At 43.5% G+C, this 24,116-nt stretch overlaps 1 protein-coding gene and 1 long non-coding RNA gene across 2 annotated transcripts; one reads left to right on the top strand and one right to left on the bottom strand.

The window, feature by feature from the left end:
• The first annotated feature begins 5,934 nt into the window (after positions 1-5,934).
• On the top strand, positions 5,935-22,626 carry zmp:0000000896 (caspase recruitment domain-containing protein 10). Its single transcript, XM_008296371.1, has 24 exons — positions 5,935-6,576; positions 8,689-8,931; positions 10,815-10,952; positions 12,147-12,333; positions 12,610-12,748; positions 13,767-13,910; positions 14,040-14,159; positions 14,283-14,408; positions 14,880-15,059; positions 15,138-15,242; positions 16,917-16,953; positions 17,084-17,121; positions 17,223-17,311; positions 17,413-17,459; positions 18,079-18,199; positions 18,581-18,758; positions 18,898-19,021; positions 19,152-19,392; positions 19,795-19,861; positions 19,992-20,094; positions 20,574-20,732; positions 20,842-20,954; positions 21,181-21,296; positions 21,524-22,626. The coding sequence occupies exons 1-24, from the start codon at positions 6,507-6,509 to the stop codon at positions 21,729-21,731; spliced, it is 3,093 nt and encodes a 1,030-aa protein (XP_008294593.1). The 5' UTR covers positions 5,935-6,506; the 3' UTR covers positions 21,732-22,626.
• LOC103368116 (uncharacterized) lies at positions 10,162-24,038 on the bottom strand. The gene is made up of 3 exons (XR_520757.1): positions 23,953-24,038; positions 13,530-13,533; positions 10,162-10,172 (listed from the first exon to the last, which is right to left on the bottom strand). It is a non-coding gene; the product is annotated as an uncharacterized LOC103368116 (long non-coding RNA).
• Positions 24,039-24,116: the final 78 nt, after the last annotated feature.

Genomic DNA, 24,116 nt, shown 5'->3' with positions numbered 1-24,116 from the left:
GTACACTGCTTTATCCTCCAAAATCTACCAACAACAGGTAAAACTTCCCTCTGGCAACGTCATGTTGAGCACGTTCCAAAACACTCCTTACACTAACCAAAGGAAGTGTCTGTTTAACTCAAGGAGAGGTGTTTCACTCAAAGAGATTTCTACCGTCTGGTTAAAAAATGTCTAATCTTAAATTAAGCCTCTTAAAGACACTGTAAGTCATCATCGTGTATAGATGCACCATATTGCTGAAACTGGGCACGACATTGTCAACGATCATACAAAACTCTAAGTAAAATCTTAAATTACTTCCCACTGTGGTGTAAATAATGTCTGTTAAGGGGCGGATGAGAGGAGTTCCACTGTTGCACACATCGTATGAGATTTTAACCTGGTGATGTCTCAGTCCTCAATTCTCATCTCGCTATCAGTGTTTCACATACAGTTTACTCTCACTGAGAGACTTTTAATCTGGCTGCAACAAGGTTGTGGGACAGATGTTTCAGGTGTGAAACTTTTTCTTCTAACGTCTGAGACAGCAGTAGAGTCTTGTGCAATCTATGGCTTTTTTAAAAAGCCGGCCAGAGTGGATATGAAGCAGCTGAGACACACAGACATGATTTGTAAAAGCTGGTAAGCACTGAAACCAACCATCGTCCTCCCAGATGTGGTCGCTCATGTTTAGCGTGTGCACACAGATGCTGGATATGGAAACAACAGAAACCAAATGTTGTCAGAGGACTGTGCTAGATGGCTTCTAGGAGTCCTAATTAATAACTAAAATCTTCAATTTAGCACTCTCTCTCTCCACGCCTCTTTCTTCAGTGTTATGATTTCCCAGAGGACTGTACGCTCCTCCTTTGTGTTTCACTGATGCTAGCTAAAGTTAACAGATCGTGATTGCAGATGTGAAAACTCTGAGAACAGCGACTCCTGGACGTCATTTCCAAATCTGTCCATTTAAACAGCACGCAAAGCAAAGCAAAGCAAGGAGAGCAGCAACACCCACAGACCACACGTTGAAACGCTCGCTTAAATATACACATTTAAACACTCAGACTTGTGGACTCTGGAGGCCAAAAGTGTTTTTGCTTATCGTGACTGCTTTATTACTATATGTGCCCCCGGTCCTGTTTTCAGGCAACTTTTTAAGCATGTGGTTAGCAATAGATGCATTTTTAACACCGTGTGTCCGGGAAAATTGATGTGCAGCGGTTGGTAAAGCTGTCTATGTCTGCAGTTCAAATGTGTGGTGGAGTTCCGATTTAGACAGTCGCGTTACACCCTGTAATTCAAACGTCAACTCAAACCTCGCTGCTCTGGAAGTAGAGTGACAGGAAGAGGAGCAGGCCGGGTGTCAGCTTTCACTGGCACCACAGAGATATGTATGTGTGTGTGTGTGTGTGTGTGTGTGTGTGTGTGTGTGTAAGAATATCTGTGTGTGTTGCATCTAAATGTGAAAACACAATGCGGAGTGACGTCATACTCCGGGTATGGTAGTGTGGGCAAAAGTGGCACTTATTGTTTGACTAATATAGAACCTGAGCAGACTTTCTGGGCTAAACTAGCTTTTTGTACTCCAAGAGTGCACATGTATGGTTTGTTTTTTTTATTTTTTTTATTTTACACAGCTCTGGTTGTATCTGTCTGTTTGGTAAACACGTTGTCTTCATCAGTTCCAACTCTAAACCAAAGACTTTCCCACAGTGGAGGAAAGTCAGGACCAACAGATGCAACATAGGGATTGAAAAACATAAAGTAAACTTTCCCAGGTTGGGTGACGGCTTCTCTCAGCCCCTTCAATCAGAAGTGAAACCTCCTCCTTCCACTGCAAAGAGAAAAAAAAAAAAAGCTCTGCCGTCAAATTTAAGGTCAAACATTCAACCAATTGGCTGCCAGTGAGCTCTGACTGATAAAATGTCATAAAGTCAACCTGGCCCATCCATACATCCATCATCTCTACACCTTAACCTTCACTAGGGTCATGGGGGGCTGGAGTCTATCCCAGCTGACTCAGGGTGAAGGCAGGTTCACCTGGACAGGTAACCAGTCTATCACAGGACGCGAACCAGCGACCTTCTAGCTGTAAGGCGACGGTGCTAACCACTGAGCCCCAACCTGGCCCACTGTCATCTTTACACTTGATCAAAGAAAGGTCATTTCAAGCAATTTCAAGCTTCTGCAGACGGTCAGCCAATGTTTTGGTATATCCACAGGCCTTCACACTGCCATCTATAAATGCCACCTCCCCAGCATCAGTTTTACTCACTTTCATTGCACTAAATTTCTATTATGGGGCCGGTATTTTCAAGACAGTCTTTTTAAAGTGTATTTTTTCTAATTTTATAAGAGGAAGAAGTCCGCTGTCCAACTTAGAAGTAATGCAAATATTGAGAGGTGGTAGAGTTTTGAATTATTTGACATTTAAGTGACATTGCACAGACGTGTACTCACTTCTATTGGATACTATAACTGTAAGAGTACTACATTTACATTTACATCTGCAGTTTGTGCAGCGTCCTGTGCGGCTACAAAACAGATTTAGATTTCTTACACTTTATAAAATGACATCAAGTGTTTTGGAAACAAACAAACACCTCTGACAGTTAAAAATGTTGTTCAGCTCACTGTTTTTCCTGAGCTCCTTGTTTGCTTTAATAAGAATTCCTCTCATGTTATTAATGTTTACTCCTTGCTAAACAGGAAATTGCTGGTATTACTCTGGGATATTTACAAGATCTCATCAGGCCACACTGGTGTTCAGCGCAGGACGTACAGTAACCGAGGGAAACACTTGTGGGTCTATGCAGTTAAGGCAAACTTAGCAGCACACCTTGGAAATATATCTTCCTTTATACAAGTGAAGCTTGGTTAACACACATGTGCCACTGGTGTCTATTAATTTCTCACAACTTTGTCCTAAATTATCGGGGGTAACAGAAGCAGTTTGATCAATAGTGAAAGCTGCTGCCGCGATATCCTGCTTACAAAGGAAGCATAAATCACATGTCATCAGATTTAAATCTGTCTCAATTACTCATGCCCCCATTACTCTCTTTCTCTGCCTCTGTTTTCCAAAAAACTCAGAAAAGATACATTCTTCATGAATACAAAGGGGCGATTCTGTGCAGCCGCCGGGCTTGAGTCATAGACGGAGCCATGGGGGGTTCAGCTGCCGGGTGAAGAGCCGGGCTTGTTGTGTTCTGGACTGGAACAAACCTAGAAATGAAACCAACAGACACTGGTGCTATTTAAGTTGTGCACTGCTGAATAATTCTTCATTTTGCATGTGGGGAAGCTTTCCAAACTTTCACCGGGCGCTTCCAACAGTCATTCTAACAATGACACAAATATGAAAAGCCATTTCAGCAGTGATAGTTGCCAGTCACACCCAGTTCCTGTTGACTTAGCCTAAGCTGCTGGATTACTGCTCTCCTTTGTTGTGCGTTGCTCAAGACAAATCATTTAGCTACACCTTCACGGCCACGATAATTAGCCGCTTTGAGTATCTGTGTCATCAGAGTTCACCGGGCCTCTCTTTTTTGTAATGGCTCTGAAACAGATGCTGCTTAACTCTCTTGTTGTCTGAAGAAGAATAGTGAAGTTGAAGAGCACAAAACTGAAGTGCAGTGAACTTCAAGCTTTCTGTACGGCCTATTTCTGTCCGACTGAGCTGTCACAATATCGCGCATTCCAGCATGAGCGCACTGTGGGGTCCAGTGCCGCCATCAATGGCTCCTCTGTGTCGCCGTCACCTCAGAGACAACAGGAATGCTCATCCACTGCAGCCCCTCCCTCGCTGCGAACACCGAGGCCTGGACGGAGGATGGATTGGTCTGTCTGAGGGGTGAAGCTAACGGCACACAGTGAGGCAGAGAGAGAGGGAACAAATGGCAAGAGAGCAGAACAAAGTGGGCAACAGGCAGTGATTAAAAAGAAAAAAGAAAGACAGAGGCAAGATGTGACTCATAACAAAACAGAGCCAAAGTCAAACAGGCAATACAGCACAAGATAAAAAAAAAGAAAAAGAAGAAGAGGAAACGGAGTTATTTATAAGAACTGTTCTATGTCCTGTCTAAACTGTCACATTACCACATATGAAGATAAAACTTTAATTCTCATGCATGGAAACAAAGAGAATAGATAAATCACTTTCAAGGCCTTTATGATGCCACCAAAACCATTTCTATACACCTTCCTCATGCAAAGTCTGCATTTATTTCTACACAAGCAACAGTTTGTGTTCCTCATCCAACGTCGAGGCAGATCTCTCCTTTCCATCATCTATCTCATGTCTCAGCAGACCCCAAACAGGACGTCTGTTTATTCGGGGAGGGGGAGGCCCAGAGACGGAGGACAGCCTGACATTTCCTGTCCACATGCCAAGAAAAAGACATTCTTCTGCCGGCACCCTGTATTTCCTGTCTGCCTTTATACTGTAACTGAAAGACATGTTTCACACGACAGGCCCTCCGTGTGCTGCCCCATGCTCAACAATTAGCGACGACGCTTTCCAAAATGACATATTTACCCACTTAGGATGCTGATACACATTTATGTCTTGCTTGAGGTTTTTTAATTGGTGTTTAAAGTCATGCAGAATTCAATAAATCAGTTTAATAAACAACATTCCCCCACCTTTAACCGCACATTCAAGCCCTATTCAATGTAAATTCCATTTGACAGACATGAAAAAAAAAACTCATTTTAAAAACACTAAGAAAGGAGACTAGATGCAAATAATGGAAACAGAAAATATAAAGCATACAAATATCTAAAAATATATAAGCTAACTACTAACACAGAAACTAAAAACTAAATATGAGGTCAATACTTTAATAGCTTCTATATATTTCCAAGCAGATTAAAAATAGTTTAGCACAAACTTCCTGAGCACAGCCGCTTTGTGATGGCCGAGCTTGCAGCCATCTTAACCATGAAAGCTGGTAAACCCAGGAACCACTTTAAAGTTGAGACGCTTCACACACATTGCAAACAATATAAAAACACATAATTTATCATTTCAAACGTTTATTTAGCCTTTTTATTTGTAGGGTGCACATGTAGTTAACGTCTGTATTGTTTAACTTGCAATAACCTGTTCTGTGTCTCATGGGACTCACTTCAGACAGAAGATGGCCAAAGGAGGACCAGGTTTTTATACCAGAGCTGCCAATCAGACCATACCAAGTGCCCGCTACTTCAAGGGGTGGACTGGGTTTATTTCATTTAAATATTACTTTATTCGTTTGACTTGTGTTGGGCAGTTAGATATATTTTGGGTTTGTTTGATATTATTATTGTGATTAAGCAGGTCAGCTGTGCTGTTTTGTGCTTTTTTATGTTAGTTTAGCTGTAGCTGTTTTAGGTTTCCCCCTATTGTGTGTAACTGGTTTGATCAGACCTTTGATCCAGGTGTTGCAGGACATTCAGAGTTTGTTGGTGCTGTTGTTTTGTTGCTGATGTCCTCAGTTAAGTTCTGTTCTTTGACCTCTTTTATGAACCAGGATTTTGTTTTCTGTAACTTTCCTCATCGTTTTTGGGTAAAATAAAACCCTGTTTGGAATTCACCTGCGAGTCCTCCTGCTTTGCAGCTTGATAAATCATGGTCTTGTAGAGCAACAGATTTTCTCCATCACATTATGTAAGTGGGGGCTGCAAGGTTCAGCAACATGTCCAGGGTTTTAAACGGTGCGAAGTAGACAATGAAGCCTTTCACCTGCTGCTGCAATATTTGCAGGATGATAAACACATTAATTTCCGTAATGCTTTTCCCCCACTTGCCTCCACTTGTGTTTTTTACTTTCATGCCACTCCGTGGGTGGATGAGTCACCTGTCCCACTCATGAAGAACTGCATTACAGTCATTCTGTGGGAGGTTCAAGTACCAGCCTCACCATGGCTCCACAAACACTGTGAGGATGAAACTCTGTGTCACTGTGTTTCTGATCGGTTGACTAAGCTGCTGCTCCTCAGGGCACAAATGTCTACAGCACATAAGTGCCTCTCCTTTGGTTTTATGGAGCGACAGCTTATTTTTGCTCTAGTTTGCAGTGAGACACCTGGAGGGTGAGTCACAGCGTTCATGAGTCATTTTCTCTTTTAGACGTTTCAGTGACAAGGTTTCATGACAAGATTCACACTTTAACGCAAAGGCTGTGCCGGAGCACAATGTGGACACTTTTTCGACCCTTTGGGATTTATTTTTACTTTAACAGCTGTTAGGTTGATCTTATGAAAGCTTAGTAAGAAGACAATCACTGGTTGAAAGCGCCATCTGCTGCCTCGGGACTCTACTGACATCAGAAACGCTTGTTTCTATCGAACCGTGTCTACAGGGAGCTGACACAGAAAATCCGCTTTAACGAGGTCACAACTGGGACTTTCTTGATCGTGACTGCTGGCAAAGGAGCTGGGTGCGTAAAAGACGACCTGTGCGTAAAAGACGGTCTGTGCGCGCCGCAGCCCACCACTCAGGTGACGCCCACATACTTCACTCCTCGCTGTTTCGCTCCTAAATGGGATGTAGAGGACTTGATTTCACTGCGCTTTGCTTGGTGGCATCTTCACAGCTGGGAGACATGAGTGGTAAGTGAATATTTAAGACTTCAATCACGATTTGAAGACTGATTTTCTGTCGCTCAGTTAGCGTGACTGTGCTCCAGTATAAGTATTAAGGTTCTCAGATCGGGCTTCAGGTGTGTCGACAAAATGAAAAAGACTAGCCAGCTCGGAAGCACGTATAGCTCACCCTCACATTTCATACAGTAATCATATTGCCCAATGTTGCACAGGTTTTAGAGCAACCCAAATGACTCACTGTTTGTGTCTACAGATAAATAACCTACTGGAAAGTGCTATTAGTTTAGTCAACAAGTGATCAGGTTGCCTAAATGTGGTTTTAAAAATGTATATTATTCAATTGTTTTGGTACATACATTTAAAAAATAATTGTTCTTTTCTCTCAACAAAATAAGTTAAGTTCCTGGTGATTTAACACTCCTGGAATATTTTCAGTCATATCGAATATTTATCATTTACTAAAGTTTTTTTTACTTTACTCAAAATTGGCTTTTAAAGTTCTTAGTTTTAGTGCTTTTCCAAAATTGTGAAGTAAGTCAAGTCTGTAAGCAAATGATCGGTTTAACAATCTCCTAAAAGTCAGATCAACAGGTTTAAGTCTCCATTTTGCAGTGCAGATGTGAGATCAGGGGTTTGTATTCCAATGTGGGTCACTGTTTCCTTTGAGTGTACCGAGTGGTAATCACTGGTGAGCAGGCTGTTTATGGGTAATGACAGACATTCCAGAGCATCCCAAACCTGCCTCAACCTGCCCGCTAAGCGTAGATGGCTCTGATCAGCTGCACAGGGGCAACAGGAAACTCACTGCTATTAATGGTCATCACTTGGAGAGCTACAGTGGGTAAATATTCGTTTTCATTGTTGACTGATCTATAGGCTTTAACTGGAACTGTGACTCACTACATCGTCAGGCCAGAACAAATAGTAAAAAAAAATAAATAAATAGTTCAGCAAGCTAGTAAGAGCTTTCCACGCCTTGCATCACTGATAACACAATCAGCACCTCTTTATTTACTACGACTACATACTTCAGGAAATAGACATTAGTGTAGTTCAACAGGCACACACTGGCAGCGGCTGTTTTATTCACTTTCCTTGTCTGCTGAAGTGAATGGGGTTGAGAAAGCTTTTGTCTGCGGTCCCCTGGTGTGTTTTTAGGTGTGCGATATGAGTCACGGTGATGTTTTCATTCCCGCACTGTGAGACAATGACCCACAAAGAGTCATCCCCACTAATCTGACCCTCGTATCAGCAGACCTTACAACAATTAAACCTCGTCTGCTGTTCATTACCTCAAATAATTTGGCTTTAAACTTATCGAGGCGTCATCTTAAGTGGCATTAAACAGCATATCTGCCATCCGTGCAGGGTCGATGGCTTCCAGTCAAAGGCTTATCTGTGAGACTGATACTTTGTCGGGCGAAAATCCCCCGAAGCATTCCTTGGAAGATTTCCAGTAAAGAGCTTCATCTCACTCCTTCCCTCTGCTGCAGATCAGTCCAGTAATCTTTTATGAATCCTCAACAATGTCTTCTATTATACAGCCAGACAAAGAAAAGCACCGTGCAGACAATTTTAAGTAGGGGTTAAAAGACTTTATTTGTTTACAACGCAGACAGACTGCTAATGTTTAGAATGATGGAGTTAAGTCAATGCTCCATCAGAAAAATATCTAATTTAGGGATGGACATAAGATATGGGCTGCAAGGTGGCTCGGTGGTTAGCACTGTTGCCTCTCAGCTAGAAGGTCGTCGGTTGGCGTCCCAGTGAGGACACCCGGGATCTTTCTGCGTGGAGTCTCCATGTTCTCCCCGTGCAGCGTGGGTTCTCTCCGGGTTCTCCGGCTTCCTCCCACAGTCCAGAAACATGCTTTGAGGTTGATTCTAAATTGTCCGTAGGTGTGAATGTGAGTGTGCTTGGTTGTCTGTCTCTAAGTGTAGCCCTGTGATAGACTGGTTACCTGTCCAGGTGAACCTGCCTTCACCCTGAGTCAGCTGGGATAGGCTCCAGCCCCCATAGTGAGGATTAAGGTGTAGAGATGATGGATGGATGTCTTTTCCAAACCAGGCTCGTCTTCCTCAAATTTCTTGAACTAAAACAGTGTCTGGTCTCGTGCAGGTGTCACGGTTTGGGCGGAGGAGGGCGACATGGTTCCAGAGGAGGCGCGATCTTCTCCCCCGTGGACGGAGGAGCGCTGCGAGGAGCTGTGGGACCGCGTGGAGGGAGTACGACACAAGCTAACACGAATCCTCAACCCGGCCAAACTCACCCCGTACCTGCGCCAGTGCAAGGTCATCGACGAGCAGGACGAAGATGAGGTGCTCAACTCCACACAGTACCCCCTGCGCATCAGCAAGGCCGGTGAGACGAAGGAGGGTGCATTTGACAACAAAATCATCCAGCATTACTTCCACGCAAAATAACCATTGTTTTTGTTCACCATGGAATTGATAAGCATGCAGCTGGATGTGCAACCTGCATTAACCAATCAAGCACAAATACACTGTTCTGGAAACACACTTTCAAATGAGTGAAACTGCAATATGACGGCCACCTTAGTTACCACAGATCATCCATCACAGTCATAATTCATAGTCATAGTTTAAATCTTAACACACAGACGCTTAGATTCAGCAACTTTTATCTTGAAGATGTCATTATGTGCCATGCCTATTACAAATAAAGACCCCAAATCTGCTTACAAACCATAAAAAAGACTCTAATTGTGTTTTCAGGCTCTCTTTAGTGTCAGATTGGCAGTTTTACATCTATGGCCATGTTGCAACAGAGTCCCAGTGGTGCCAGAATGCTTAAAATCCCTCCAGTCATCAATTAAACCTCTAAAAAAAAAAACCTCATCTTTGTGCATCAGAGTTACACATTCTTTATGAAAACCGCTCCTTTATGCTTTATAATGGTTTAGACGTATCTCTGCCATGTTGCCTCTGTAACATCCCCGTCCCATTCACTGCAGCTCAGCACAGCAGCTCACCTATGACTCTGCTCAAACCCTGTAAAACTGATCAGTGTTGTGCAATACCAAGACCAGACTAGACTGCTGATTTCACTCATCATCACAAAAGGGATCACGTGAATTTCTTGCATTGCGTTGGAAGACAGGCAACTGACCAGCAACCTTCCAAGACGCGCTGATCTGGGTAATGCACAGTTTACGTACGAGGATTCTTCTGTGAAACTCCCAAAGCAGAAACGTGAGTGATTGTGCAACAGGTTGGGTCGTAAAGATAAATATTACAGTGAGAGAAGTGAGCAGGAACTGAGGAGAGAGTAGGATGAAAGGCTTTGCTAAGTAAAGGCAGAGAGGGAGGAATGAGGAGTGAACAGAGATAAAGACGGAGGGATGAAGACGAGCAGCTGGTCCAATGCCGAGTTCATATTGTTTCATTGCTGGTGAGTTAGCTCATGCTTCTGTCAGTCATCCATCATGTTCATGTTTCAAATACCTATGTAAGTACAGAGATACTGTAGCTCACATCAAAGAAGCAGCATTTCTGTGGTTAGACTGATCGTTGACAGAAACAAAAACGCTGACATGAACTTGTGTCGGTTTATTCCTTTTGACACAATTTCACCCTTTGATGCTGTGCTCGGTTGTTAGCGTGTTGTCTCGCAGCTAGAACAGGGATCTCCAACTCCGGTCCTCGTGAGCTACTGTCCTGCAGGTTTTAGACGTTGCTGCAACACACCTGACTCAGATTAATGGATCATTAACAGACTTGTGTAGAACTCGACAACAAGCTGTTGGAGATCCATTAGTTTGAGTCAGGTGTGTTGCAGTAGGGAAACGTCTAAAACCTGCAGGACAGTAGCTCATGAGGACCGGAATAGGAGATCCCTGAGTTAGAAGGTCGTCAGTTCACGTCCCGGTGAGGACACCCGGGATCTTTCTGCGTGGAGTCTCCATGTTCTCCCCGTGCAGCGTGGGTTCTCTCCGGGTTCTCCGGCTTCCTCCCACAGTCCACAAACATGCTGAGGTTAATTGGTGATTGTAAATTGTCCGTAGGTGTGAATGTGAGTGTGCTTGGTTGTCTGTCTCTAAGTGTAGCCCTGTGATAGACTGGTTACCTGTCCAGGTGAACCTGCCTTCACCCTGAGTCAGCTGGGATAGACTCCAGCCCCCCATGACCCTAGTGAGGATTAAGGTGTAGAGATGATGGATGGATGTTGTGTTTGGGGCAGTGAATTATATCAGTGTTTCTGTTTATTTCTCTTTTGTCGAACAGGCCGTTTGCTGGACATCCTGCGTGGTCAGGGCCAGCGAGGTCTTCAGGCCTTCATGGAATCCCTGGAGTTCTACCATCCGGAGCAGTACACCCAGCTGACAGGAGAGAAACCGACGCAGCGATGCTCCCTCATACTGGGCAAGTAGAGGTTTTCTTTTATATCTGGATGGAAAGAATCGTTGCAGAGCTGTTGACTTCAGTCAGGCTTGAGAAAAATCACCCAAAACATTTCCATGACATATCAAAGTGTGAAGTGGATGATAACTGTTATGTACAAGTGGGACTCGTGTGCAAAAGCGTGTGTTTTTAAAAGAATAACTGACATCAATTATTCCATGTTTAATGATTTTGTAAGGGTTAGGAAGAATGAAAGGAAAGGAGGGCATCAAAAGATCAAAAAGCGATACCTGATTTAAATTTAGCCACTATCTCCATCCAAATCAGTGCTCCCAGAGCTCCAGCAGCCCTCATGATGCCCCCGAGACATCTTGTTATGTAATCATGTCAAGTACCATCTGAAATGCGCGCTGGTTTTCCTAATCTGTACCAATCTTTCCGCTTGAACTTTGTTTTGGGGGGAAAATGAAGATGCCACGAAGATGGATCTGGTGAGTTGGGCAGGTGGAAAGAGACTATTGTGTTGCCTTGGGTATCGAAACCAGCACATTCAAGCCCTCACACGCCACAGTTCAGATCGTTTAAACATCCTCCCTCAGTCGCCACAGGATGCTCACTCTGCCCTGGCAGTCAGACGCTGGATTTGCAGCGCCTTATAGTATAAATGTCAAAGAAAAGAACAAGCATCCTCCTCGTCCTCCTGACCTCTCTATCCCTTGGTGGTGGCCGCAGACCCAGCTCTCCTCACCAGTGATGATCCTCCACATGAAAGTTGGATCATTCTGCCGCTGATTGCCACAGAATGATGTTGTCTTCTCCTCTCCAGCTTGTGTGTAACTCGGTTCTGGCTGTTGATATCACATGGTGTCAGGTGGTCTGCTCGGATCGCAGCTCGTAGAATATTTCATTTATATGCACTTACTTCAGTGGACATAAACAGATGCTTATGTTCGCAACTGTCGCTCTGTGAAGAACTGTTTCAGAAAAATATTTATTGATTTCATTTAGTTTGAAATTAACTAGTTCTCATCTTCATTTTTACGTTATTTGGAGACTAGCTCAGTCCCACTTATGTTTGCTGGGCGTCTATAGGGTGGTATGAATTATTCTTTACTGACGCATACGAAACAAAGAATAGCTGTCCTTTCTCCTCGCATTGCACAGATGAACTAATAACCTCCATACTAATAAGCTCCTCTGTCCTTCTCTCCCCAGATGAGGAGGGTCCGGAGGGTTTGACTCAGTTTCTGCTGCTGGAGGTGCGTAAACTGAGGGAGCAGCTTCGAAACAGTCGCATGTGTGAGCGGCGCCTGTCTCAGCGCTGTCGGATGGCAGAGGAGGAACGCAGCCGCGCTGAGCACAAAGCTCAGGAGCTACGTCACCAAAGACTACAGCTAGAAAGGTTTGGCTGTTATAGGTGTCTTTGTTTGTTCCCGTACGCTGTTTTTTCCTCAGATTAAGGCTGTGAAAAGAAAATCTTGTATCAGAGAATGATTGATTAATGACATTTAAGAGATTGGGTGTGAATTTACAGATTCGTAACAATGATCATGCAGATTAAGTGAGTTATTTAAAAAAGACGACAGCGAATATTTTTGCCGTAGTTTTTTTTTTCTCATGCGCTATTTTTACACAATAATGAGTCAGTAAGAATTAATAAGAATGTGTGCATCTGTAGGCTGCGTCAGGACTGGGAGTCAGCCAGTCGAGAGCTGGGAAAGCTGAAGGACAGACACCTGGAGCAGGCTGTGAAGTACTCCAGAGCCTTGGAGGAGCAGGGCAAAGCCTCAAGCCGAGAGCGGGAGCTGCTGAGGCAGGTAGGTTGTTAGGAGGTAAAAGACGAGGAAATTCCTTTATGTTCAGTTAGTTTTCTATTAGGGCTGCAGGTGGTTCGGTGGTTAGCACCGTCGCCTCGCAGCTAGAAGGTCACTGGTTGACGTCCCGGTGAGGACACCCGGGATCTTCCTGCGTGGAGTCTCCATGTTCTCCCCGTGCAGCGTGGGTTCTCTCCGGGTTCTCCGGCTTCCTCCCACAGTCCACAAACATGCTGAGGTTAATTGGTGATTGTAAATTGTCCGTAGGTGTGAATGTGAGTGTGCTTGGTTGTCTGTCTCTAAGTGTAGCCCTGTGATAGACTGGTTACCTGTCCAGGTGAACCTGCCTTCACCCTGAGTCAGCTGGGATAGACTCCAGCCCCCCATGACCCTGGTGAGGATTAAGGTGTATGGATGATGGATGGATAGTTTTCTATTATGACCCCAAACTGATTTGCATCTGTTGACTTTAAGGTGCTGTTATGTGTGCTGGAAACTTTATATTACTGCTTGTAAGGCACACGTTGCCTCAAAAGCATGCCATACGTAGAAAACAAGACCTGTTTTTGTAGGTTGTGGGAGGCTCGGGGGAAGAAAACAAAGAAGTTTCGATTGATGGCATGAAAAGGCAGCGAATAATTGCCCCCCTGGCAGTTCACTGCTTGAGCTGAAACACATCAACTAGAACAAGAGGCTAAACAGAGCGTTACCGAGCAGCTGCACTGATGTTATCAACCACCTTTTATTTAATGTAGTTTGTGTGCTGTCACAACATGTCGACCACACTGCTCAGGTATGAAGCAGTTGGCTGCAAATAGCTGCAAATCTCACAGATAAACTTTTTATCCTTTAAGCTGCTAATGTTGATATCCAACTGCATTTTTTCTCATTATGCTCCTATTAGCTTATCTGCACTGTGCCGATTAGTTTATTAGTATAAGAATGTCGTATTGCTGACATGACTGTCATTAGTAGTTTCAGTAGAAAAAGCTTTTTCTATTTGTGGTCTTTCTTCACACAGGTAGAAGAGCTTAAGTCCAGGCTGTCAGAGGCAGAGAAAAACACAACTGATGCTGCAGAGACGACCAAAACAAACTCTACTCGCTCTATCGGAGTAAATGGCTCTCCGCCTGCTTTGCCACAAAAGCCGCTGCGCTTCACCGAGGTGCAGAAAGCCGAGAATACAGAGAAACTCGGTTCCCTTTTAAATTATACACACTTTATCATCTGAAAACATCTTGTGAAGACCTTGTAAGAACCTTTTGTGGTGGCGTTTATCTTCGGCATGTCTCAGGCTCTGATGGACATCCTGCAGCAGGACCGCAGGGAGGCTGCAGAGCAGAGGCAGGAGCTCTGCGAGATCATCACCAGACTACAGGGGGAGCTACAGAGCAGCGAGGAGCACAGAGACAAGGTGAAAAGTTGTCTGAATCCAGAGGTTTAAAGGTTCAAATAGGTGCCCAGACAGTGGTTTATTCGTGGGTGTTTATTGTTCCTGCCTTTGAATGAAGGCTGTAATGTTGACCTGTGTTTGCAGTTGGAGTCGCAGTGCGAGCAGCTACAGCTGAAGGTGAGGACTCTCCAGCTGGACTGGGAGACGGAGCAGAAGAGGAGTTTGTCCTATTTCAACCAAATCATGGAAGTGGAAAAGGAGAGAGATCAGGTCTGTATAAATAGAAGGTGCGAATCCAACCTGGGCACAAATGTCGAATGGGGCTGAACAACTAGTCAAAATATTATCCAAATCGTAATATTGCCAAGTCCAATGTCAAAATCTGAAGAGATCAATTTGTTTTGATGAAGGTAAAGTGTGATACATACATACAATTATAAAGGAAGCATTGTGATGGTGCAGAGGCGCCACAAATCATATGCTGCAGATCTAAAGGAACATGTTTCAGGCTGCAGCAAAAATCACATCAATATTTTTATATCTTCTTCTTCTTCTTCTTCTTCTGCATTACATTTTGTATATTTGTGTTTGTGACCAATGAAGGCCTTGAACCTTGAAAACATTAGTCATAACGGTTTTTTTACACATCCTTTAGCCGTAGTTTCTAACCGTCCCAGAGTGCTGACTCCTTCTTCATGAATCCCCTTTACGATGGAGCCTATTCTCCGTCTTTGTGCCCAGGCCCTGCGTAGCCGGGACAGCCTGCAGCTGGAGTACACCGACTGTCTGCTGGACAAGAACCGTCTGCGTAAACGCATCGCGGAGCTGCAGGCCAACCTGGAGCAGCAGCAGAGAGAGCTGGAGAGGGAGAGGGAGAGGTGCCGGGAGCAAATGGATCAGAGCAACCCCTGTCTGCACTGCGTGAGTTACTGCAGGAGTCTGTCCTGTCCACCACAGAACATGTCGTCCATCTAAGCATTCCATGTGTCTGCTCCCCAGTCCCACCTGTCTCTGTGCAGCGAAGACCAGTGCTTTGGGCCCTGCTGTTCCCTCGGGCTGGACCTGAGCCCCCAGCCCAACAGCGCTCATCTGATACTACGAAAGGTCGGTGCTGGGTTTCATCCACATGGTTAAAATAATTCTTAATGCACACTGCCGATCAAAAGTTGTAGAACACCCCAGTTTTTCCAGTTTTTTTGTTGAAATTTATGTAGTTTAATGTCTCATTGTACCACTGAAATCATGGAATCAATTTATAAACCAAAATATAGTCATCAAAGTGGCCACCTTTGGCAGATGCAACAGCTGAACACACTCATTCTTTCCACAATGGAAATCAAATATTCTTTAGAAAGTTCCCATAAATGTGTGGCACTTGTAGGTCGCTTTGCTTTCACTCTTCTGTCGAGTTCATCCCAAACCAGCTGGATGGGGTTTAAGTCTGGAGACTGTGCTGGCCACTCCATGTTTTCAAGCTCATCATTTTGTTGTTTTTTTCCTAAGGTAGTTCTGGCATAGCTTGGACTCATGTTGTGGGTCATTATCTTGCTGTAGGATGAACCCCTGACCAACTCGATGCGTACCAGAGGGTACTGCATGGCGCTGCAGAATGCTGCGGTAGTTATTTTGGTTCAGGTTGCCTCTGAGCCCCACACCATCACGCCTCCTCCTCCATGTTTGACAGATGATGTCACACACTGAGGAACCGTCCTTTCACCTACTCGACGGCGTACAAAAATCCTGTGTGATGAACTAAAGTTTTTAAATTTTGATTCATCAGTCCAAAACACCTTCTTCCAGTCTTCAGTAGCCCATTGGCGGTGTTTCATGGCCTAGACAAGCCTCTTTTTCCTATTCTGACGTCTTAGTAACGGCTTTCTTGCCGCAACTCGACCCGTCAAACCTGCAGCTCGGCGTCTTCTCTTCACAGTTGAAACTGAGACTTGCTTTCTACGACCACTGTTGCGCTGTGCTTGAACTTGTTGCCCTGTGAGCCGCCTATCACACAAGCTGTTGACTCTCAGAAACTTTTCTTCTAAATCTGTTGTGGCTTTGGGTCTGCCAGACCTCTTCCTGTCAGAGTTTCCCCCAGTTTCTGAGTTTGCTTTGACGGTGAAGCAAACCGTGTTCACTGACACTTTGACTTTCTTCGCAGTCTCTCTGTAGGAAAGACTTTTTTAATTTTATTCCATTATTAATTGCTGTTTCCTCTGCATTTTCATAGCAACGCACTACTTTCTGCAATACAATACTGTTCAAATAATGCTCACGAGGGTTTGGTACCACATTGTGTTCCAACACTACGTTTATGCAGACAGAGTGGGTTGTAAGTAATCGAGACAATATGGGACACCTGTGGGAATTGGTAGCAACAACTTTCAAGGCCTGATCAACCTCCAGTTATGCAGAACAGCTTGAAGTTGTTTATTTCTTGTTCCCTGAAAAAGGCCTTTTTGTATAATTCTAAAATGTACATTATTGTTCAGTCCTTTTTTTAAGCTCTGGCAGTTCACCACCTACCTTTGTATCACTTCAAGTTATCCATTGGACTTGAAATGCTTGAATTTCAATCAAACAAACAGTTGCCGTGTTTTGGAGGGAATGTAGCTTTTGGCCCTCAAAGCACATTTCTTCAGCAAGACAAGGATCTTATTACTGTTTCAGAGAGTGAGATGTTGTAATAAACTCTTATGCAACTCTCAGCTTGCCCCTACCTGTACAGCACCTCTCACTAGCTGCCAGCTGACACCAGATTAACTCATCTTTTCTGTGTGACAGGCGCCCTCTGGAGGCCAGGCCAACGAAAACTCGGACAGTAAGTCGTATGCACTGGCTGCTGGAAGATGCTTCTGCAGTTTTGCATGTGAAGATGCTTTTGCATGTTAGTTTACACAAAGACGGTGTGGCTGTTACTGACTGCAAACGTTCTCTCCGCTGATCCTCAGATTCTCCCTCCAACTCAGATGAGAACCTCTTGTCATCAGTGAGTATGAAAGCTCTGCTCTTCACCAACAATGAGAGTAAAACGTGACAAAGAATGAGGCTGAGAGTCACCGTCTTCATATTTATCCCCTCCACCCTCAGACACAAGACGACGAAAAGGAGATAAATCGTCTTTCCATATTCCCGTTTCCACCTTGTATGAACTCCATCAACCGCCGGTTTAACACAGAGTGAGTTCATCGATCACACAGAACTAATTCTCAACCAGTTCGGACTTACGTTTCACTTTCATTGCTTTTAACTGACATCCTCCTTGTTCTGCCCCACAAAGGTTTGACTTGGACTCGTGGGGCAGTGATGAGAACGACAACATCACAGGTATTATATTTGAGGAGTTCATTTGCAAAAACAGATTACTCCATTGCTGTAGATTTTCAGAAAACTGTTTTTTGTTGTTGTTTGCTTGAGATAATATCAACCAAACTGAAGCTGAGAGGATTTGACTCAGTAGAAATGACAAAAACAGAGATAACTTAAGTTTGATTGATATCAGGTAGACGATGGAAAAGTGGATTTTCTGAAGGTTTATGAAGATGGAGGTATCTGTTTTTGCAAATGAGCTATTCTTTTGATTCTTTCTTGTTTTGCATGAACAACCGTCACAGTTTTCTCTGCAAACAAAATAGTCCCCATCCCAAGTTGGGGTAATTAACTTCTGTTCGCTATCTGTCTTAGAGGGGGGAAAATCTATCTAATTTCTGAACAACAGTCTTATTCAGACATGGGATATCTAGCATTTTTATTTCATCTTTATGTCAGAGTGCGCTCATTCATGCGCTCCATTTCATAAAAGAAAGGAACGTGTGAAAGAGGGCTCTGATTTCTATTTTTACATGCAGGATCAAATCAGTACAACAAACTTAAAAAGACGTTTTCTCCAGTTACGTTCTCTGAGTACATTGTGAGCTGATGTTAGGAGGCTGCTTGGTGTTTTCAGGTGAACAGAATGACCCTTCCCTGTGGGACTCCTGTGCCTCCTTACACTCCCATCTCTTCCCCCCTGACCTGGTCAACCTGCCCACAGTCTCTTCACACAACGCCGTTCCCAGTGCTTCCAGGTACAGCCTTACAGTTCTGATGCCCGTCTGTGACAGCCAGTTAAAGCTGTGTTAAAGCGTCGACTCATGTAGTTTATTCAGGCTTAATAACTGATATTGTCACTTACATGTTGCTCGCTGCATTGACTGACATTTTCATAGCATAATGATGATGCAAACAGCAGGATAAACATGTTGGGCGATTACGCAACAAACTTCATCACTGCTGTCTCATTAAACGTTAATGGGTCCGACGATTTTGAAAATGCTCAATACTCTAAGTGCATATGTTCTCATTATGTATGAAACTATGTGAAATATTACAACATAAAATAAGCAGAAAAGTAAATATACGTATCGACCCATCCTCATCTGTCGCTGCCCATCCTTGTCATCTCTTAGGAATCCTCCTTCCTCTCCGTCTCCGAGTCCCCCCGACTCGCCGAAGCACGGAAGAGCCAGTCTAGCGGATGATATCGTAATAGTCGGAGGAAACCGAACAGGGATCTTTGTCAGCCACGTGAGAGCTGGTTCCCCGGCTGAACAGTGTGGCCTGAAGGAGGGCAGTGAGCTGCTGGAGGTGTGAATAAATCGTCTACTAGGAAAATTGTGAATGCTTCATAAAGAGAGTCGTGCACAGTGCTGGATGAGTTTCTGCATGATGATGGTAGGAATGTGAGGCTGTAACATCACATGCAGTCTTGTCTTTATGTTTGTAGCTGGAGCGGGTTCTGTTTGGTGGCGGAAGTGTGCTGCTGGCTCAGTGCACGGCTGAGGTGGCCCACTTCTCTCTGCAGTGGTGGACCGAGCCCTCAACACTCAAACACCAGAGCAACCCAGAGGGTGAGTTCTGTCAGATCAACGTGAAACAGTGGTGTTCCTGAAACCTGGACCTCATTTCCCATAAAGTTAAGTTCATCCATGTCTCAGATAGACGACTAAGCTGTCCCCTTGTTCTGCCTCCTGCCCTCAGCATACTCTAAGCTCTGCTCCCAGCTGTCGTTGCCTACTTTTATGGGTGCTGATTCCTTCTACGTGCGCGTCAATCTCAACATTGAGCCTCACGGTGACCCGCCATCTCTGGGCGTGTCCTGTGATGATATTATACACGTCACGGACACACGGTACAACGGAAAATACCACTGGCACTGCTCCTTGGTTGACCCAAGCACAGCCAAGCCCCTGCAGACAGGAACGATGCCCAACTACAACAGGTATGCTAGTTAGTCTCCTACTTGACTGCCATATTTCTGGAGCCTGTGTTCTAATTCTTCCCATCTGTCTGGTTTGAATCATAGGAAATAGTGCGTAATTATGTCTGTGAAGATTCTCAGTCATCCAGGTCATGGTTATTCTTGTAGATTAATCGTAGCAACTGGACCTGCTTGAGATCCTTGAAGACATTTCACCTCTCATCCAAGAGGCTTCAGGCCCCTTCAGGATATCAGTATCTGGAACTCCCAACTAGTCAGTCAGAACTGATAAAGCCTCTTGGAAGTCCAGTTGTTACGATGAATCTACCAGAATAGTGTGTAATTCTGTTAAAATTAAGCACAAAGCAAGATGATTATGATAGAACTAGTAAATAACCTGGATTGCACTAATTTCCCTCTCAGGGCTCAACAGCTGTTACTTGTAAAGTTACGAAAAATGGCGCTGGAGCAAAAAGACTTCAAGAAGAAGGTAGTGAGGTCCCTCATATTGAAATTACATACACAGCATGCTCAGTTTCAATCATCAACTTAAAAACTATCATGGAAGCCCTTTAAACACTTGTTTTTTTTTTTTGCTTGCTCCATTTTTCTCCGTGCAGTTTTTAAAGAAAGCATCCGTCCGCGTACGGCTGGTGAAAGCAGTGGACCCCAGCTGCCGTGGGCTCGGTTCCACACAGCAGGTCCTCTACACGCTCAGCAAACGTGAGTTTCATCCACACATTGCCGAAATGCAATGACGTATTTTCGGGTGATAAATCCTAATTTTTTGCATTAATGTACATGCATGGGGCTGCAAGGTGTCTCGGTGGTTAGCATCGTCGCCTCGCAGCTAGAAGGTCGCCGGTCCGTGTTCCCGTGAGGACACCCGGGATCTTCCTGCGTGGAGTCTCCATGTCCTCCCCGTGCAGCGTGGGTTCTCTTCGGGTTCTCCGGCTTCCTCCCACAGTCCAGAAACATGCTGAGGTTAATTGGTGATTGTAAATTGTCCGTAGGTGTGAATGTGAGTGTGCTTGGTTGTCTGTCTCTAAGTGTAGCCCTGTGATAGACTGGTTACCTGTCCAGGTGAACCTGCCTTCACCCTGAGTCAGCTGGGATAGACTCCAGCCCCCCATGACCCTAGTGAGGATTAAGGTGTAGAGATGATGGATGGATGTACATGCATGTGTGCTTTTTCCCTGCAGGTCACGAGGAGCACTTAATCCCATATAGTTTGGTGCAGCCGGCGCAGGTTCAGACGAAGCGGCCGGTTATCTTCTCCCCGTCGCTCCTCTCCCGCGGTCTGATAGAGAGGCTGCTCCAGCCAGCAGAGTCGGGTTTGAAGTTCAACACCTGCCCACCAGGTATGTGCACAACACACGCACGACACCTCAAACACTAACAAAATTAACAGATGTTGATGGTTCTTCATGTGACCGTCACGTCATATTCTCCTCTGCGTCTTCTTTTCAGAGCCCATTCAGGCTTCAGAGAGACAAGACAAGAGAATATTCTTGCTGGACTCCTGCAGTCCGGAGCAGGCTCTGGGCATACGGCTGCAGTCGATACAAGACGTCATCAGCCAGGTAAAAACATCACAGAAGAAAACACACTCATACCTTCCCATCGCTTCCCTGTTTTGCTCTGAAGCTGTGATCATCAGAACATAAACATCCTAAATCTTCCACATCAAGATTCAAAAGGATGTTTGTGGGTAAAATCAGCAACATCATGCATTCAGTCGTTTTATGGAAAGAGAAGAAGACCATAATGCAAGTTGTAACACGTTGACCTGCTCTATCTTTGTCCCAGGACAAGCACTGTCTGCTGGAGCTGGGCCTGCCCAGTGTGGAGGGCTTACTGAGACAGGGCATTTACCCCATCGTCATCCATATTCGCCCTAAGAACAAAAAACACAAGAAGCTGAGGTAAGAGTACACTGAGTTGCTTTGCAAGTAAAATTTTTATTATACGTATTTACCTTTATTTAACCAGGAAGTCCCATTGAGATTAGAAATCTCTTTTACAAGGGAGACCTGACCAAGGTAGCAGCCATAAAAAACTAATATAAAACAGACAGTGTTGTATTTTCTTACTTATGAATACAAAAGAGGCCTCATTTGAAATAACGTATTCAATTCAACGCTTGACGCAGGAAATTCTTCCCACGGTGCGGGGAGGACAGCGTGATGGAGGAGGTGTGCCAGGCCGAGGAGCTGCAGCTGGAGACGCTGCCTCTGCTTTACTACACTCTGGAGCCCAACACCTGGAGCTGCACCGAGGAGCTGCTGGCCGCCCTACGCAACGCTATCCACAGCCAGCAGAGGGCAGTAGCCTGGGTGGAACTGGATCGGCTGCAGTAGAGGACAGATACAGAACATGTACTATGGATTCATAGCCTGAATACAACAACTTTACGTTAGAAAGTCAAAGTAGATTGCAGCTTTCTAGCCCAGCTGGACTGGCTACAGTGGAAGAAAAGTGTTTTCTTTTTTTTTATTATTAAACTGATTTGAGCCACATGACAGGTCTGTACTGACTTACCTGTTTCTGTATCAGTAGGAATTACGTTGTAATATTACTTTCTCAGACAGCTTCCTACACTTCAAGTTTTATTATATAACTGCTATTTTGAAATAACACCCAAAGGGATCACACAAGGTGCCCATTTATGAGCGATATAAGAAGCTATAAGGACACAAAGACAGATTAAAGTGTTAAAGGATTGTAGTATGTGGGGATGTAATGGAGGGTTAAAATCTGCTCACTTGCATTTCATTTTTAGTATCGACTTCTAGGCTGACACAGTCTTTTAGAAACAAAGTCCAGATCCTCACAATTTTGGACAGATACGTATTTTTCCTCACTCAGGCTTCACCAAATTCAGTTTGAAAATAATTAACTACAGATGCTCCAGTAAAATGGTGAGTTTTATGTTTACTTTGAAAGGGTTTGTATTTTTATTAAAAATATCCTTTCTTTAATCACTTGATTTCAAATTGAAAAGGCCGAAACACTGAGCCCCGAGAACAAAAAATGTGGTATCATCCAAATGCTTTGGACTACAGGACTGTAAACCTGTTGTATAGATCATACTAAAAGTATAAAAGGCCTTTAGTTATAGCAATTAATGTCTAATTACACTAGAGTGTACAAATTTTTTTTTAAAATGTCTTTTCTTTTGTAACCTGTTAGAAAAAATAAATTATTGTAAAACATTTTGACTTCACATGTGTATTCATAAACAAAAAGATGTCATTGTTTGTTTTTATGTTGACATACTGCACAACAGTGTACATGTAGACATCAGCACAGTAGCTACACTGAGTGAGGGAATAAACTGCACCAAATTATTTACACAAAGTAATGGGAAAAGAAATTAATTTTACATCTACAGACTATCAATCCACACTGTAATAAATACTATATGATGTCCTGAAAAGTGACAAAAATTGAGTGTTGCTCTGCTTGCACTATTCCTGTTCACGGGAATAAGAAGATAATTCAGTGCAAACTCGTAAAAAGGTGTTTTTAGACATCAGAATAAACACTTTGAATAGAATAGAACAGAATAGAGTCTTTGTTGTCATCATCATACGTATATATATAATAAAGGCTTTATTATATACATCATCATATACAAAGTACAACAAAATTAAAAGACAACTCCAGTGGTGCAAAATACAAGTATAAAAAGACAAATAAGAACATATAAATATATTTACAAGAGGAGCCAGTAGGAAGTATGTACAGTCAGGAATGAGCCACACGGTGGAATAAATATGCTGCACTGTTGACTGACTGTAAGTAAAGTTACAGAAACATCACAGTATGAATCGACATGAGCACAGTGACACTTAGCACAATGATCATATTTATACCTATCATAAATTATGGAATGGTGTTTGGCTTAATATTAAATAAAGAAATATGTTAATTTTTCCCGTTCATTATTTAAATAAGTCCCCTAAAACACCCGTTTTACAGATTCTACATGGGTTATGGAATGACTTTTTATCTAATGTTAAGTACACAGCCATATTTATGTATTTCATAAAAATGCATTCCTCTAATTAATGTTGATTTTGTTACATATTATAGTTTTTCTACGGAATTGCATTTTATATCATATTCAATAAATAAATATGTTAATTCATTCATTCCTTGTTTAAACAAAATGTCATTGTATTTAATATCAGATAGATAGATAACAACAACAACAACAATAATAATAATAATAATAATAATAATAATAATAATAATAATAATAATAATAATAATAATAATAATAATATAAGCACGTAATAATTGTGTTTGTTTTTATGTTTTCGTTAATTATGTCATATTTATTCATCTATCTATCTGTTATGGAATAAAACGTCATTCCACAAATACCTAAAGATGTTTAGAAAACAAAACAAATCGCTCCGTGTACGGGCACATCGCTTTCCTCTCGCGTGTTTACCGTGAAGCTCCGCGGGATCGGACGCCCTCTGGTGGCCGGTGCGGGTCGTCGCTCCGCTCCTCCTCCCCTCTCTGATCAACAAGCAGCCTGGTGATATAATATGCTGGCTAAAGCTCCACACAGAAGCAAAATGGCCGACAGTAAACTAACCGATCATACAGCGTCTGACAGTCATCAAGGGGTTATGCGTGTTTTGTTTACAGCTTGAGAGCTACAGTCGCGTTTAAAGGATACTCGCCTTCCTCCATTTTTTTCTACGATTAACATTTCGCCTTTCGGTGAT

This window comes from Stegastes partitus, unplaced genomic scaffold, assembly GCF_000690725.1.
Source record: "Stegastes partitus isolate 25-593 unplaced genomic scaffold, Stegastes_partitus-1.0.2 Scaffold1124, whole genome shotgun sequence".
Taxonomy (NCBI): domain Eukaryota; kingdom Metazoa; phylum Chordata; class Actinopteri; family Pomacentridae; genus Stegastes; species Stegastes partitus.
This window is presented reverse-complemented; position numbering and strand designations above follow the sequence as displayed.